This window comes from Ixodes scapularis, unplaced genomic scaffold, assembly GCF_016920785.2.
Source record: "Ixodes scapularis isolate PalLabHiFi unplaced genomic scaffold, ASM1692078v2 PGA_scaffold2__306_contigs__length_199485367, whole genome shotgun sequence".
In the NCBI taxonomy this organism is placed as follows: Eukaryota; Metazoa; Arthropoda; class Arachnida; order Ixodida; family Ixodidae; genus Ixodes; species Ixodes scapularis.
Window position 1 is genome coordinate 63102248 of NW_024609857.1, and position 18736 is coordinate 63120983.

Genomic DNA, 18736 nt, shown 5'->3' on the forward strand with positions numbered 1-18736 from the left:
CAACGCAATATACAACACTAGATAATAGTACTATGTACAATACAAAGCTACAAACACAGAGAGAAGGATGCCTTAATTAGGCAACACAAGTGTCTCAAAAATTACTTCACTCTGCAGAGGTACATACATTCCAAGGTACATGTCTAACTGCTGCCATGAGGCTTTTCTCCCAGGCTCAGAGACTCCGAACAAGTCTGTTTTTATCACTCTAAAATCATCAGCATGACTACAAAACTCTTGCACCTTTAGCATTTCCATGTAAAGTGTGACTCGTTTAGATGTTGCATAAATTTTAGCAACCTGTGTGAAAACTGGTACTTCAGCTTTGTGCATGATCAGGACGTCTTGTACACTCTGGAAGAAGGAGTCAAAAGATATGCTGCTTGTTTTCACTATAGTGCCATCTTTGGTCAGGCTCCATGTGCATGCTGGCAAGTCTTTCATTCAGTCTTATTGCACACACCATGCAAGGTCCTTTACGAACTGATGTCGTTTGGTATCCTTGCAGAAGTTGATGTCTCGATGCCAAGCTGTGACAGATGTTGTGCAAGTTCTTTACCTTCATGGCCATGCTCTTAAAATACTGGTGTTCGGCCTCAAAACAAAGGCACCAGTACTGGCAAAGTGGCCCAAGCCCTTCAGCCATTCACGCATAATGCACAAGGTAGTGCATTTTGGGGATTGGTCGAACGTCGGGTTACATTGAACAGAAACTTTCGAGGAACATCTTGACAGCGACCTCGAGGTACATAACAATGTCGTCTGGAACCTCTTCTGCAAGGATAATATCCGCTACTTGCTGTAGCTTCAGCATGACGTCCCAATGTGGGTTGCCTTCGGGTACAGACGAACAGAAGATCAAAGGTCTAAATAAACACCACTTTTGAGATGCAGTCCCTTTCATGTTGGCTGTCCTGGTGATAAATTTGAAGCTCAGCCCTGCTGGTCGGTTTTTCTTGTCATTGTGGCCATACGGGGGGAGTGGACAACTCGCTCAAGATCCGATTTTCTAAGGATTTTGTCACTGACTAGTTACTTTATGACATGACGGATAACACACACAAAAACATCTTCTAAAAGGTCGTGCATGATGTCGGGAGCCATTTGTGGTGCCACGTCGAAGTATGGCAGCGTTCCCAGTGGCGAGAGTCCAACAACACAATAGAGCTTGCAATTTGTGTCGGGGTTTACATTTACTGCTGCAGGATGAACACTGTTTATGTCGCTTGTTCGTACTTGGCAAAGTTCCTCCCGTGTAATCTTGCGAAGCTCATCGGAAGAGGCCATACAAAAACGGCACACACGGCCCTTCGAGAAGGAACATATGGAGCCAGCAACTTTGTGTTGTGACAAGTTGTCACCACAAACAGCTAGCACCACCAACTTCACAGGCTGGGCAATCAATCTTAAGGCTAACAGTGTAAAGCTAATGTATCTCTTCAAGGAGTGGCTTCCAGATCACATCCAAGCCATACTTTGTGACATGTGCATACTTAGCTGTAAGAGCCAGGTATATGGGCTTCAGCTTCGATTGATACCTGGGGTGCATGTCCAGTCTGCGGAAGTAGATCACTGTCAGCTTGTGTACACCACGTTTGGAGCCCAAAGGGTTTTAGATCTCAAGCTCATTTGTGTAGAATGCAAATGGTTGCCACAGCTGTATCGGGTACCAAGTTTCTGTAGATACTACAATCTCTAAAGTCCCTGAAGACTTTGCTGTCATAGTCAGCTGGGGTGGGGATGACTGAGGAGAAATTATCATCTCTTTGACATCCTTCTGCTGCAGAATTAACATTCTTCATTACACTTCCAACAGACATGTACTGAAACACATATCCAGTGTTTCCAATTAGAAGTTCCAGTGGCTCCACATATGGGAGCGCCTGCTTATGGCTGATTCACATGCCGAACTGATCCGCGGACAGATTGATCACATGAAGATATGTCCGCGGTTTTTCCGTCTCCCAGGCGAATCTATACAAGGGAGACGATGAGCTGACGCCAGCAAGGGCGGACCAAACCTGTTCACCCCACAGAGCCGCAAAACTCCAGCATCGCACCATAGTGTTGTTGTCCAAGAGAGATGGACGTTTGCTACTGCAATAAAGAATCATACGCCACTTTTACGTACAGATCGAGACAAAAAAACGTGATAGGCTTCGCACGAAACGCCACTAGCTTCACTAACTTAGGGCATGAGAGTGACACAGGCATGGTCCTGCTCGAGAAGGGTTTGGTGTAGAAGCGATGAAGTTCTGGGCTCGTGGATGAAGTTCTGGACTCGAGCTTGCGCACAACACTCACATACACCACAGCCACAAGAAAGGTCTTGCTCTTTCTTATGTTTGTGGTGAGAGAACTTACAAACGCTTTGGTAAGTTCTCTTTTTTGTCCATTTATTTTCTTAAAATACATCAATGTCCTGAACAATAACTTTATTTCAGTCTTTCTTTTTTTGTGTGTGTGTGAATTGCTTTAAGTTAACTGCAGCACAGTTTTATTCTAACAACCGGTAACCGCTACTGAAGATTGTGGTTCGGTTATGTTCTGGCTGCGGGTTTGTGAAAAATAACCATTTTAATCTCGTCTGTAGCTTGGGTTCCGTCTGACAACCTGATTGAAGACACGTCACAAAAAGTAAAAGTCAATATGTTTTTATTGTACCCGCGAAAGACAATAAATAGATGATTGATACCTGACCGCTGAACCAGCGTTTAAATGCATTCGTATTAGGCTGTTGTACCGTAAAATACTGAGCATGAGCCCTCACTTCAGCAGTCGCCCCCCCCCGCACATCTTCCAGAAATTTCCCATCTCTGTACATGACCGAGCAAGTGCCCCCCTCCCCCTCCCGCTGCCATTCGTTCCAAAGGCATTTTTTTTAGCTTTGTTTCGGGCTTTTCGATTGGCACGGCGTTGCATGTTGAAATGAAGGATAAAGAAAGGAGGTGAAGAGGCGAGAGGAGCCTCGCTGGGTTCTCGCAGCACCCGTGGCTTTTCCGAAGGTCAAGCTTGGTGACCAAGCTTGACCAAGCTTTCATTTCTTTTTGCTCGTTCACTGTGCATTTCAGTTAATTCCTTTTCATGGCATACTCACAGTTTATATTACGCAAATACCACCGTAAATTTTACGGTTATTTTACGGTGCGACGGAGGGCTTCCTGGAGGTGCTCAGGCGATAGGGTGACACCAGATATAGACCCGCTGGGGCACTGGGGCAAGCTGTACCCTCTTCAATGTCTTGCACCAGAGAGTTGAAGCTGGATGAATGAATGGAGGATAATGGCTGTACCCTTTTAATGGGTAAAGTCCCTATATACTGAAAGAAGTGCAATCCCCCCTGTCCCCACATTTTTCTCCTTTCCATTGTGGGCAATCTTCCTCTTCCTCCTTCCACCCACCCGCCGCTATTTTCGTGCGAGGCCCACAAGGAGCATGTCTCATGCTGGGCCGTACTTGTTTGCTGTTGTATAAGAATTAAATAAGATTTTTTTTCATATGAGGATAGTTTTTTTTTTTTAATGTGACAGAACTAGCGTTTGTGCACTTTTATAGGGGCTCTAAAGCATGGAAAGACGTCTCGATTGGCAAATGTAATAACACGAGCAGAGTTACAGTCGCTTGGTTGTGAAGACAGGTTTTCTCCAATTCGGCTGAACGCAGATGATTAAAAAAAATGCCAATGTACTCCCAAGTATGAATAAATTGTGTTTACCCGTTTGTTGCAGCTAGTGCTGAGAGCAGGCACATGATAGAAGGCACCTCTTTCTCAATGTAAATAAACAGTTTTAGTGGATTGTAGGCAAGGACTGCATTGCTAGCGGGAGCTTGTGCCATTATTTTGAGCATCAATTGAGCACGCGTCCGCAAAGCCCGCAATCTTTAGCATACAGATAAATTCGATCAACCATGCCCGTTGACCATTTTTAATTTTTACAAAAATATATATTTTGTAGACTCAACACCCATTAAAACAAAACGGACATCAGTTTTGCGGAAAAAAAGTTTGTCCTGCGAAAAAAAAATTTAGAAGCAGACTGTCAATGTGAAGCGCTTTCTGTGAATTGCACGAAGTTGGCATTTGAGTCACTGCTCCCAAAAAAGCTGTTGTGCCTGCCGGTCTAGAAATATTTACTAAAAAACTATGTATAAGGAGTATTGACTCAAAATATTTATCATTATGTGTTGACGTTAATTTCTAGAAAAAAGTCGCAAACATGGCACATTTTGCAAAAATACTTACATTTTATTCATCTTTTTCTCCGCATCTATAAATACCAGAACTTTCAAACTTTGCCAGGGTGTTATCCTATATCTTGTTAATATTGGTGCTAAATATGGTTGTCCAGGGCAGCTAAATAATTTTGAGCAACGCTCAAATGGGGTCATTTAATAATTACGACTTATTTTGCTCAAATAAAAAAAAAGGCAATCTTCGATTATTTTTAAACTCTCCCGGATTAAGGCCAATGATAGGTACTAAAAGAATCTGCAAAAACATGTTGCATTATCTTTGTGTATTTGAAGTTATAAAGCTAGAAATATGACCGAATTGGGGCTACCACAGCACTGTGAATGGGGCGTGTAGATAAACACAGATGACAAATTCATTATTTTTACAAAGTGTAAAAACGTTAGAGAGTGGTCAGAAAGAAACAAATTGATGGCGCAGAGGCAAACAATGTTTTTAAAGTGAGAAGTTTTAGTGCGCTTTTGTATACAAGTGGCAGGAAAATCGCGCTTCCCAGATCGATCGAGAGGCATTTTCATGTCGCATGCTTCGCAGGGCCTGTTTTCAATAGCTGGCGTGTAGGGTCTCTGTGTACGCCACATAAAGAAAACTACCGGAGCGGCTTCGCTTAACACATGTTTATCTCGGACGTCGTGGCATCCTAGCGCGCTCCACCTGGGTCTCCCACGTGCATTGGTGTAAACAGCGGGACGTGACAACCGGGCCCAAGGGTCAGGTTTCTCCCCTCCGTGCGCAGTCGCCTTCGGACGGATAATAAGAACTCAGAGCCGTTTCACACCACGGGGTTGGACTGCATTTCTAAAAAGGTACCCACAGGCCGTAAAACGCGAAGGAAAAGATGAATAGTGAAGGGTATCCGGTGTATAAAATTGTTTTTATAATACTTTGGTCATCAGATGTCATGAGATTTGTTGTAGCCGCTTTGCACTACACTGTTCACAGACGCTGGTGGAAGTGAGTCTTATTTCCGAAGTGGCTTCTTTGTAGATTGACGCTCCCGTTTTTGATACTAGCAATTCGTGCCGCAGTGCGTTGGCGCTTGTGCACTGCGAGAAGTGCCAAGATTCAATTCCAGTCACGGGCCGGACGGAATCCCAGTCTTTTTTCATTTTCCTGAACACCTGTACGTCAGGCCTTGGCAGGTGAATTAGTGCAACATTTGGCAATTTTGTCTTGAGGACGTCCACCATATCTGGCGCACACTTAATAGCTGATGTGGCAGGCCCGTGGAGATTGAAAAAAGTTGCATTCATGTTTGACAAGGCTTCCAATCCAATTGCAGGTGTCTTGCCATGCCCAGTAGCTGAAAATAGCCATTTGACCAACAGGTACTTGGTTTTTGTGAGCTCATGGATGATACCGGTTCTTAAAATGACCTGCTGCACCATCGCTGACGTACGTCTCATGTGCGTACGGCGAAGCAACGTCCTGAAACCACTCGTAAATTTTCGCAACGGTGTAGCATGCATGGGCGGAATCGTGGCTGGTGTCATCGCTGATGAGGGCGCAGCTACGCATTATTTTTCTAGTTGTCACCATGCATGTGAAGATCGAAACTTGTGTCTTTTGCCAGTACAGTAAAACCTCGTTATAACAAAATGGGATATAACAAACTAATGGATATAACAAAGCAATCGTAATTCCCCTTGCTTGCTAATAGTGAAGAAATGGACATTGGCTATAACAAACTAATGGTTATAACGAAATAATTACGACCACTCCCTCAACTTTGTTATGACGAGGTTTTACTGTAATATGACTGATCTTCTTTGGCAGTACAACTGTCCAGTTTTGTGTGAAATCAAATTGAAAGAGGACATTACCATTCTCTAGGAATTTTTTGCTTCACTTATCGTTTCGCCCTACTCATGTCGAATATATTTTAGCTGCACCCATTTCCTCAAGCACTCTCGAAGGTGTTCCACAAATATAACAGGACTCGCTTCATTCCTTACCAGCCCTCCTTTCTCCCAGGCTGTGTACAACACTTCATCATCATCTGGGATTCCCAGGCCAGGTGCAGTAAGAGTTTCAGCTGTTGGGCATGACCTGCACTGACCGAGGAAACACTTCGTAGATGGAATGTCGCATATAGTCAGTTCACGAATATCTTCAGCACTTCTTATTATTCCAGTGGCTTTTTCTAAGGCAGAAACACTTAGCTTGATGTTAGTGCAGTACGTGTACACGCACACCTTGTGCCAAGATGTATTTCACCCACTTTGGCCTCAGTGAGTAGAACTTGGTGAGCCTAATGGTCGTGTCGGGGTGAGCCACCTTATTTCACAAATAGACCTACTGTAAAGTTCCGAAAGAATGCCCAACCAAACTGTAAAGATAAATGGTGAAAAACTTGGGGTGGGCGAAGTGTCGGGTCAAGTGCCAAAAACTATAAAAACGTGGCGGCATTTGACAGATCAGTGGTGCGTCCACATTTATTGATCACTCGTCATCGCTAAATTCATTGAAAGACGCATCGCTGTCGCTGTCAAAGACAAGTTGCACTACTTCGTCCACCATGCTCTCCCGAGCTTTGGGTCCCATCTCTGGTTCGTCGCTTATGGAGGCCAGGCGGTGGGGACGGCCTCCTCCGATAGAGACGCTAAAGCCTCAGACCCAAAGCTGACGACATCCTGGCGCGACGGCTTCTTGAGGTTTCCTTTGGCAGCGACAGCCCCTTCCCGCAAGAAGGAAGACGAACAATTCCTGAGAACATCCTTGAAAGGCTTCATCCAGCACATGTCTGCTGGCTGGAGGATAGACGTACACCCACCAGGAATGAATACGTCGGTTTCCTTCCCGTCGAGGGCCTCCCTCGCTGCCCCTGTCTTGTGAATGGGTGCCTGGTCCAGGACGAGCAGCCGCCTCACGTTGTCTTTGTTGGCACCCCACACCCTCCGCACCCATTCGAGGAAGACCAGCGTGGTCATCTGTCCGTTTCTTGAGCAGGTCACTCACTTGTTTTCTGAAAGGAGCTGAGATTCGGTTTCATTCCAAACTCCGGCACCGGAGCAGCCAAAGCAGCCGCAAACACGAAAGAAAGCATTGCCGCATTGCTGCATTGTATCGATGGTATTGATGAAAAAACAAAAGTGACGAGCCAATGCAGCGCCCTCTACTAGACACAAATACACGTGGAAGACGCTTTCTATATCATTAACAAAGCAACGCTGCTCTAAAACTTCCTTCTTTTTTTTTGTGAAAGGTTTAATTGCATGTTTACAATGTCTTCTTAGGCTGAAGTTTGTTTGGACCATCAAACCAGAAGTAACGTAGATTGTACTTGGAAATTGAGACAATACCTGGGATTGGAAGTGCGAACAGTGCCCTTGGAAAGATCCAGCCCGTCGGTTTCTTTAGCACGACGAGAGCCGGGAGTTTTATGCCTGCAGCTGTTGCACACAGTGCAACCGTCAGTCCACGACGGGCGCAGCCTGTGTTTACGATGCGGATGCTTGATTCACCATCAACGTTGTTGGTCCGCTTGGCTAGGCAGTCCACGTGTACCATGGTTTGGTCCATGTTGGCTATACTAAAGTTGGAGTATCTGTGCTCCAGGCACTGGCTTCCCACAGCCCACTGGAAGATGGAGATGGCCTCAGCGTAGTCAGCCGGCAACTTCTGACTCTCGTTCGTCCCCACTCGTATCAAGACATTGAAGCAGGCTTTCCAGTGGGCCAGGTAGTGTTTCGAAGCTTCGAAGTTGCCAAGGTTCATCTGAACTGCCAACTTGCGTGCATGCTCTTGAAGGACGCAATTGCTCACCGCTCGCCCCGCTGCCCACTCGGTGTCCAAGAAGTCCATGAGCGCTTCATCGAGCTCTTCACTGAAGACCGGCCGCCCGTTGTTTATGGCTCTCTTGAATTTGTTTTTGTTGTGGCACTGCTGTAGAAGAGACTGGTAGTTACTGCTCCATTCGCGAACTTGTTTCCTGTCCAGCTCAAAATGTCTTGCAGTTTTGCTTAAGTTATCTCCATTCTTCTTGTGCCATTGGGCAACTTCCACCTTTCTCTGGATTGTGTAGCTGTTCCTCATGGTCAATGCTGGAAGCAAGGGCAGGTGAACAGCGGTGGGGCATGCAGAGGAATGACTGTCTACTGGTGTGGGGCGTTTTCAGATAAGATCGAACAACGATGTCCGGTGACCATTTTTAATTTTAATGAAAAAAATATATTTTGCTGGCTTTATGCCATGAACAACAAAACCAATCCTTGTTTTGGCAAAAAAAAATTTGTCTTTCCGAAAAAAAATTGTTAGCACCCCCTCAGCCACGTGCGCGTTTTGCGTATAGCGCGATGTTGGCATTTCGGGCGGCTTCCCCCAAAAAACTGTTCTGGCTACGAGTCTAAAAATATTTACTGACAAACTAGGCATAAGAAGGATTGACACCAAGTATTAATAATCGAGTATTGGGGTTGTTATTTTTACCAACAAAATCGCAAACACGGCACATTGCGCAATAATGCTCTGGATTAAAGATTTTTTTTCACCGTATTTATATAGGCTAAGGTTATAAAACTTTGCCAGTGTGTTGCCCTGTGTATAGTTAATCTTTTCATGGAATATTGTTGTCCTGGTTAGCAGGATATATTTACAAGAATTGCTCACACAGGGGCATTTAACCAAAAATGCATTATTTTGAAAATCATTTAAAAAAAAGGCCATCTTCAATATTTTTTAAACTCTCCGAAATTAATGTCTATAATATGTACTAACAGAGTCTGCAAAAACATAATGCAATATTTGTGTGGCTTTCAAGCTATAAAGCGAGGAATATGGCCAAATTGACGCTAACGCGGTTGCCATAAATGGGGCGTGCGCATACCCGTTCTTCACAATTTCTTTATTGATAAAAAGCGTGAAAATGCTACGGGGTGGTCAGGAAGAGACAAATTGACAGCACAGAGGTGGACGGTAGTTTTAAAGTAAGAATTCTAATACATTTTTGAACAACCGACCCAAAAATGCCCATGGGTCAGATCGATCGGGAGGCGCCACCCTTTAACAAGCTCCGCAGCGCCTGTTTCAACAGCCGGCGTATAGCGTCTCCATCTACGCGACGTGAAGGAAGCAACCAGAGCGACTATGCAAACAGATCAACCTTCAACCTTGGCGGTAACATAATATAGGATGTAGGGCCCGGCAGAACTTGCGCCTCCTGTGAGCGCCAATAGATCCGCCGCCGTGGATCTATTGGCGCTTACAGATCCGCCGCTCCGGATCTATTGGCGTCTGTCATAGTGCTTCCTGCGTGAACAGAAAGCACTATGACAGGAGTTCGTGAAAAATAATAATTCATACAAACGATTTCAGATGAATTTGAACCACAACTCAACAATTTAAATACAGATATCTTGGATCAGTGACTTTCGGAGCCTCCCCTTCGTAGAGATGCTGGGCTGCTGATGGCCATGTTTGACTAGTGATAAGAAAGAACACATGTTTCAAGTGGTACAATTGAAATGAGTTTAATTAAGCAAGATCATGTGCGCAGTTTCGGCGATTGTCGTGTGCATTATATCTGCTGGCCGCTAACCTGATTCAGTCCTGGCACTCCGAAGCGGAACATTTTTTTTCTCTTTTGACTGTAGCGATTGCTGTTCGTTTCTTCTCATTGCCATTGTAATCTGGCGACCTCGATCTGCTTTTCGCAGCCGTAAGAGACTTTACTTTCAAAGATATATCTTTTCTGCGTCTACTGTTCTTGCTACAAACAGCTTTGGTTGCGAGGTGCCGGACCGCGTACACTGCCACAAGTGACAGGACCGAATTCCACGCACAGCAGAAACAGAGTCCCACTCTCTTGCTTTCATGTCCCTGAACGCTTTGACGTCAACCTTTCGGGAGGTGGATTAGTTCCACGTTCGGCAGTTTAGTGTTCAGTGCGGCAAACATCTCTGACGGAGTCTTGATCACGGACGTGGTGGGCCCTCGGAGGTTGTACAATGTTGCCTGGTGTTTGACAAGACCCCCGATTCCGTCACAGGCACTCTTACCATGTCCAGTTGCGGAAAAAATCCACTTTGTTGACGTGTACTTGCTGCCCTGCAGCTCATGCAGTTGGTATTTGTTCTTAAAGTGGCTTGCTGCACCATCACTAACGTAGGTCACATGAGCATACACCGGAATTTTGTCCTCAAGCCACTCGTGCACCTTGCTAACAGCGTAGCATGCGTGGGCGGAGTCGTGGCACATGTCGTCACTTATGACGGCGCAGCTGCAGGTTCCTTTTCTTGTCGTGACCACGCAGGTGAATATGGAGACTTGACTCTTTCTCCAGTGGTAAGACTGGATTTCCTCGGGCAGAACAACCGTCCAGTTCTCCGCGAAATCGAAGTGAAGCACAATGCTAGCTTTCCGCAGATAATTCTTTTCATCGCTTATCGCCTTCCCCTGGAGGCGCCTGATGTAATCATGGGATGTCCACTTCCTGACACATTCTTTGAAGGTGCTCCAGAAACGTATTTGGGTTCACTTCCTTCTTTATTAGATAGCCGTTCTCCCAGACTGCGTAAAGCACCTCCTCATCTGGAATTCCAAGGTTAGGCGCCTCAAAACACCCGACCGAGGGACATGCCCTGCACTCTCCGAGTGAACACTTGGCAGAAGGTGGACTGCACAGAGAAAGGTCACGGAGGTCTTCGGCGCTCCTTATGACGCCTGTAATGTTTTCCAGGGCGCACACAGCGAGCTTCGTGTTTGCGCAATAAACGCACACACAAACGTCATGCGAGGGGATGTGCACAACCCATTTGGGCCTCAAAGGATAGAAGTTTGTAAGGCCGATGGCTGTGTCTGGGTGGGCTGTCTTATACATTCGATAAGCCTCGCGAATTGACCGCGTCATCACACGTCTCGCAATGTACTGTCTCGTTCCGTCCACCATGACGCCAACGACGTCCTTTCTGTTCGGACTCTGCTGTGTACAATTTAGATCATCTTTGATGTAATAGTCCATCGCTGCCTGCAGTTCCGCCTCGCTTACTCTCCTTCTTGTGTAAGGGTCAGGAATTGCCCACACTCCCAGTTTTTCTTTGTAATGTCTTGATTTGCGGAGCAAATAGCGGGTCGCTGAAGGAATAACACCTTGAATTTCTTTCGTTGAGAGCGACTCCGGGAGTAGCGTTAAAAGTCGGCAGCGCTCATGGTACGAGTCCGAAGCGTCAAACGCAGACCGAAGGTTGCTCAACCACTCTGAGCAGGTGCTGCAGCTTTGTGCTGAGGTTGTTGGCTTGTCTCCCACGCCATACGCTGTAGTGACGTCTGATCTTAGCTTCTTGCTCAGAGCGCGTTCAATTTCTTCCTGCTTTCGCTTGGCGTAAGACCTCCTACAGTGCCTTTTTACGGCGGAACGTGGTTTCAAGGGTGAAACTCCTGAAGAGTGCGCATACCTGTTCAGCTCTTCGACGGCTGCGTGTTCTGGGACGAAGGTTTCCTCTGGCCCCGTTGATTCCGACGATTCCGCCGTCATTTCTTTGAAACGGCTGAAACAGTTCACGCACACAAAGTCTGTTTCTCGCACAGGAACACTTCCTCCACGGAGACGCTTCTTCAACGAAACAATGTCCAGGTCCATCACACTTCGAAAGTTCCTTTGGTAAACAATTTTTTTCTCGTGCCCCTTGAGGTAATCAGCGCAACACTCGCGCTTCGAACTGTAACGTTCAGCCATCGAAATAGAGACCACGCACGTGAGCCGTCGCAGGAGCTGCTCACGATGAAATCGTTTGATGCTTAGGCAGTGGGCCCCCTTGCGAATATAGAGAAGGTCCCAACTCTATCTCACAGCTCTCAAGGTCCCAGCTATCTGCTCTTTTGGTGTGTGCTGTTTCTTCGCGGCTTCGGTTTCATGGCCAAAGGCCACCCGCAGGGGCGGTCGGATTGCGGTGCCCTTTTTAGCTGGCAATCCCGTGCCATCTTGCGTATTGACTTGGGCCGCAGATTCTCTCGCGATAAACAGACAATCTCAGTCAATCGCAAATCTTTTTTTTTTTTTTTTGCAGTATTTTTTTTTGGCATTGTGCGTTTTTCTTTTTTTCTTTTTTTCGGCGGCGGATCTATTGGCGCTCAGAGGAGGCGCAAGTTCTGCCGGGCCCTACATCCTATATTATGTTACCGCCAAGGTTGAAGGTTGATCTGTTTGCATAGTCGCTCCGGTTGCTTCCTTCACGTCGCGTAGATGGAGACGCTATACGCCGGCTGTTGAAACAGGCGCTGCGGAGCTTGTCAAAGGATGGCGCCTCCCGATCGATCTGACCCATGGGCATTTTTGGGTCGGTTGTTCAAAAATGTATTAGGAATTCTTACTTTAAAACTACCGTCCACCTCTGTGCTGTCAATTTGTCTCTTCCTGACCACCCCGTAGCATTTTCACGCTTTTTATCAATAAAGAAATTGTGAAGAACGGGTATGCGCACGCCCCATTTATGGCAACCGCGTTAGCGTCAATTTGGCCATATTCCTCGCTTTATAGCTTGAAAGCCACACAAATATTGCATTATGTTTTTGCAGACTCTGTTAGTACATATTATAGACATTAATTTCGGAGAGTTTAAAAAATATTGAAGATGGCCTTTTTTTTTTAAATGATTTTCAAAATAATGCATTTTTGGTTAAATGCCCCTGTGTGAGCAATTCTTGTAAATATATCCTGCTAACCAGGACAACAATATTCCATGAAAAGATTAACTATACACAGGGCAACACACTGGCAAAGTTTTATAACCTTAGCCTATATAGATACGGTGAAAAAAAATCTTTAATCCAGAGCATTATTGCGCAATGTGCCGTGTTTGCAATTTTGTTTGTAAAAATAACAACCCCAATACTCGATTATTAATACTTGGTGTCAATCCTTCTTATGCCTAGTTGGTCAGTAAATATTTCTAGACCCGTAGCCAGAACAGTTTTTTGGGGAAGCCGCCCGAAATGCCAACATCGCGCTATACGCAAAACGCGCACGTGGCTGAGGGGGTGCTAACAATTTTTTTTTTGGGAAGACAAATTTTTTTTTTGCCAAAACAAGGATCGGTTTTGTTGTCCTTGGCATAAAGCCAGCAAAATATATTTTTTTCATTAAAATTAAAAATGGTCACCAGACATCGTTGTTCGATCTTATCTGAAAACGCCCTGTGGAGTTTGTTTGCTTGAGCTGTTTCTTCTTTTCCTTTGCATCCGGACGTCTTAAATGATTCACTTCTAGTTCTAATCTAACCAGACGAGATCTTCTCTTTTGCTAGAAATCGGGTCACCGGCGGTGTTCGCGGATGTCATCCAAGGTTTTTCCAGAGGTATGTTCGCGGCGGGGGTTTCCCGAGCTTTCGAACACGTCAAAGCTATTGCGAATTTTAGGGGGTGGTGATGTTTGGGAATTTTATTAAGATATATATTTCGCCCAAACAGGTGGGTGGGCAAGGTTTCGGATGGGGACGTTCTCTCGAACTTTATGGTAGTCATAAAACATTTGACAGATAATCTTTTTGTCCCTTTGAAATGGTGCTAATAACGTCCTTCTTGTTTGGGCTTTGTTGGAAGTATTTGAGTTCATCTTTCGTGTAGTAATTAACTGCCGCCTGAATGTCCCCTGGGCTCAGCCTCATTCTTGTGTAGGGGTCAGGAATTGACCACACTCTGAATGTTTCTTGGTTCTTCTTTGCTTTTGGATCAGGTGGCAAATTGCTGAAGGAATCATCTTTTGGATCTGTTGCTGGGAGAGATTCGTCAGGGTCAAGATCACGCAGGAGACGGTATTGTTCTTGGTATGAATCGGAAGAATTGAACGGATATCTCGGGTTGCTGAACAACTCTGGACAGATGTTCCAGCTTTGTATTGAGGCTCCAGGCTCATAGATGACTCTGTGTGCTGCAGTGAGGCTTGATGAAATTTTCTTAACGAGAACGCTCTCAATCTCCCTCTGTCACCTTGTGTAAGGCTTCCGACAATGTGATCTCAACTCAGTCCGTGCTTTCAGAGGTAATATTTCTGTTCACTGAATGAATCTGTGGAGATCCTGGACGGCTGCTTTCTGTGGAACAAAAATTTCATCAGGCTGAAATGTCTCTGGAGATTCTTTGGGGAGTTTCTTGAAGCTACTGAAGCAATTCTGACACAAAACGTCGGCATCTCGGATGAAGTGAGCTGCACCTGGCGTACGCTTCAACAAGGCGATGTCCAAATCCTTTACACTGCGAAAGTTTCTTTGATATTCAATTTTTTTCTTGTGCCTGTTGAGATAGTCAGCGCAGAACACTCGCTTTAAGCTGTACGATTCAGCTATCGAAATGCGGGAAGCGCTAGCGTATGCCATACTCGCGGACGATGCTCACGAAGCGTCCACTGGATGGTTCACGAGGAAGGCAAGTGAAAGTGCACGCTATCTCTGGGGTCTATATTACTGCTGTCACTTTCAAACAACCGGTACGCTTTTCTCCATTGTTTGTCTTCTCTTCGCGTTTCACAGCCCACCCAGGCAAAAGGCTGAGATGAACATGTGTTAGGCCGCCGTCGTTATGCGGCAAAAACAGAGACCTTACATGCCCAGGGGTGGAACGGCTGCGCCAGTTGTGCCATTTTGTGCCAGGCGCATTTGTCCGCCCCATCCTGCGCCATTTTGCATAAACTGCGCTACAGCCAATACCTCGCACCATTATGCTCCAAATCGCACAACATGCGCGAAAAAAAAATTATTTTGTCTTGGTTTCGGTTTTTATCGACTCTATTGGCAACAATGAGCACGTTTAGCTTGGTCGGCATTGCAATCCATATATAAAACCTCTATGTTTCAGTCCCTTGTTCTGCTTATTTTCCCTGTGTATTCCGAGTCGGAAGCGCGTGAAAAAACTTGGGGGTCGGATTCCAAGCGATACATCACCTGTGACTGGATTGTTATTCTTCAACCATAAGCGTTGGATTGCTGGTAGCTAGTCGGGTGTTTCCAGGCCGCACTGATGATGTCTCCCGCATAGGAGACGAAACGTCTGATAAATTGTTGGTATTGTTATACAAGTCGGAGGTATTTGTTTTTAATCATGAATCCCGGCTTTTGGAACATTTTTGCATTTAAACATACGTAGCAGAAATACCACACACTGAAATAACAAAGGTAAACTTAATAAAGAATTTTGTTTTGTGTATTCAGCAATGCTTAAAGGGCAACTCTGCTCATTTCCGAAGATTTAGGGATAATGAGTGATTTCGCAATGAAAAGCCCTAGTAAAAGACACTACGTCGTTTGCTTCGGGAAAATCGAGATATATATTTTTAAATCTAATTTTAAACACAAGCGGAAATCGAAACCGAAACTTCGGCTCCGTCTGGCAACATTGACTGCAGGCTGCCAAGAACATGGCGATCACGTGGTACGAGATGTCACGTGATCCTCTACTCAGCTACAGGCGGGATTGGGGCAGGCGTGTGCCAAGCGCAAGTGTCGTCTGCACCGCATGCTTCGCCACGTTTTGAAGTCTACAACATTTGACGACATCAGCACAACTGCGGTATAAGTCTGCGCACGTGGTGTCTGAAGTGTGGACGAAACTCCAAGAGACAATAATCACAAACGGTGAGACGAGGACGGCGGTAACGGCGAGAACAGGGCGGGGCGGCCGTACGGCTCCCAAGAAGTGCGCTGCGCAGGCACGTAGCACCAATCATGTAGACACCGCTGAGCGCCGAAAGGAAACTTTGCTGACGTCATCAACTAAGCTTGCACGGAGAAGTAAAAACAAGCAAAAGAGGGCAATGGTGATGACGTTTAGCTCAATGTTGGCTGCGCCCATGCCGTAGCCCTGACTGCGCTGTTGGTTTTGCCCGCTCGAGTCAGCTGATTTCGGCAACTTGGCGAGGTGCGAAGTTTGCCGGGCCATTTAAGAGACATTTAGACAGAACTGCGTGGTAATATTTGACATGTGGTCTTAGGTGATACTGAAGAAGACTGCATTGTTTTTTGAAAACCATAAATGAAGTGGAGTTGCCCTTTAAATAGATCACTAAGTGAAAGAGACATATTGCTGAAACAATCATCATTCACAACAATCATCAATGGCTCCCTCTTTAAGTGGTTGTTACACTTCTCAGTGCAATATTGTAGTATCCTTGTCATCAGCATCAGAATCGTTAATTTGAGGTACCATATTTTTTGTTGTATAAGACACAATTTTGTATAAAATGCACCCCCCCACTTTTCGGAAGTTTCTAAGTAAAAATTAGTACATAAGACATACCTGTGTATAAAACGCACCGCCGAAAATTTTTGAAAAAAGTGTCTTGTATATTGGAAAATATGGTATGTTATTTCAACTTTAAAAGCTTCATGCTGTTTCTAACTGCTTTTTTGTATTTCTTGTCACTAGGACAGCAAGCCTGCCCCATATAGCATGCCCCACACCTAACTGGAATTTTGTAGACGACACCCAACTTTTGATACCTTAAAATTTTGTCAATAGCTGATAGATGACAGAAGGAACAAAATCACTGCTATACTCAGCCAATATCAACCTATGAAGCTAGTACTTTCAGAGATTAACCCCTAAACGGTGCAAGCAAGAAAACTAGAGTTTATTAAATTTGATATGTGTCATGTATCTTTGGGTAATTAGCTCAGGTATGTCTTGTGCAAATATGTATAGGTTGTGAAAGGGAGCAGCAAGTGCCAAGGCAATCCCCATTGCGGTTTGTCGTTGTGGCGGCACAGGCCCTTGTTGTTTGCTTCTTGTTTTGAGGGCAGTGTTCTGCATGCATTGTTGCCTACTTGTAAAATGCCAAGGTGCAGACAAGACATTTTTTTTTCACCATTTTGCATGTTTCTTACTTCGCACGAACTACATTTTCCCCCCAAATGTTTTAGTTGATACATGGTGACAGACTTAGATATCTGGGGTAGTGGTGTTCCATCAAATAGTTCACCGGCCTCACTGATCACGGCGTACTGATCACGGCATCACTGTTTGAATTATCAGCGCAGGATTCTTTTAATACGAAGTCTGAGATTCCTGTGGTAGTACTGCTCACAGTTAAGAAGTTTCGTTTAATTCTCTTTAAAGCATTTTTCTTTTGCCTTTCAACTGTTTTGTTTTTGCAAAGAGCAGATATCTATTTTACAATGTTGACCAGTTTTTTTCTTCAGTTCTTCAAATTTATAAGAGTTGCACTATATATTTATGCCTTCTAAATTTGTTCAGTGGTGTTGAACCTGCACGCAATGCCAAAAGAGTGATTGTTGATGCCAGGCGAAGCTTGTTGATTCTTGGCCGCATATTCGCTATGGAGCCCAGTCCTTATTCAAGTCAAGTGGGTTAATTTTTGGTTTTCTGCTCAGGGGGGAAAGGAGGTGCAAAGTTAGGGGGGGAGGTTGGCACCTGGTCATCGGCCCAGTGAATGTTGAATGCCCTACCCCCATTGCGCCTAATACCCCTCTCAGATGGCAACTAAAATGGCATTTACGCCAAATGACATTCGAGATGGGACCTGCCAGACGACAACTAAAATGACATTTAGGTGATGTTCATTGGGATTGCATTCGCTAAGTCAAATCAGTCACACAGAGTATGCTTTTGCGGTAACGATTGTTAATTCCGCAATAAACTATTTTTTATATATATTGAATTATTCCAGTTTATATCTCAACTTCTTTACGAAAAATATAGAAAGCTTTGTAATACTTGGCAGATTTTTAGTCACAAATACATATCAATAATATATGAAATATGTACACAATGATTATGATATCCAATGGATATTATTGAATCATTGGATAATATCCAATGATTTAGATAAGAAATTACCTAAATCATTGGATATTTTTTCTTATATTTGGTGGCAGGTTAAGGACCCATTAGATGCTCTATCTCTAGCGTGTTTATTGCCTTCCACCTAACCAAGTGTCGCAAAAGGCAAAAAGCTTCAGAGGCAGAAATCTGCACTCTTAACTGTTACCACAGCTCTGAAATACTTCATATTTTGATACTAATAGTTACCTTGAAAGAAAGTCATCCGTGAAATTTTTCTTTAACAATATCTGCACAAATGGCACTAGACTTTGTTGCTACGAGTGATCCCAACCGATTGAGTGCTGACCAAGCTCCTATGCTCCCTCAAGACACTTGCATGGCATTGAATTGAATCCGATGGCTCGTGTCTGCTGCAGCCCTGTCATAAGGGTGAAATGGAGCATCATGCCTAGCATTAAATGCCGAGGTAGAGATTATTTCATAGTCGGCAGTTTCCTTCACCTCTCAGAATATAATTATTATATAGAGGTCTATTGCTACAGTAAATACCGATATGGGCCTCCAGCACTGAAGTTGCACAATAAAGGCTGCACTACACTGCAGCAATTTAGGAATTGCCCCGGTAGTGCAACAAAATCCAGAGATGTCCTTAGCTGGCATGCAACAAACAACAGCCTGACCTGATTCTTTCACAGTACTGGAAGCACAGTGGTTTTGGTGCAGGCAACAACAGTGCAAAAATGTCGCGGGTGACAT

General features: G+C 44.8%; 3 protein-coding genes across 3 annotated transcripts in view; 2 read left to right on the top strand and 1 right to left on the bottom strand.

The window, feature by feature from the left end:
• The window catches only part of LOC120835975, a 387414-nt gene that overhangs the window by 251389 nt on the left and 117289 nt on the right, over positions 1–18736 (top strand). The window lies entirely within an intron of this gene.
• LOC120837130 overlaps positions 1–18736 on the top strand; it is a 213803-nt gene that overhangs the window by 96072 nt on the left and 98995 nt on the right. The window lies entirely within an intron of this gene.
• Positions 7472–18242, bottom strand: LOC120837121. The gene is made up of 2 exons (XM_042291413.1): positions 18227–18242; positions 7472–8295 (listed from the first exon to the last, which is right to left on the bottom strand). The coding sequence occupies exons 1-2, from the start codon at positions 18240–18242 to the stop codon at positions 7472–7474; spliced, it is 840 nt and encodes a 279-aa protein (XP_042147347.1).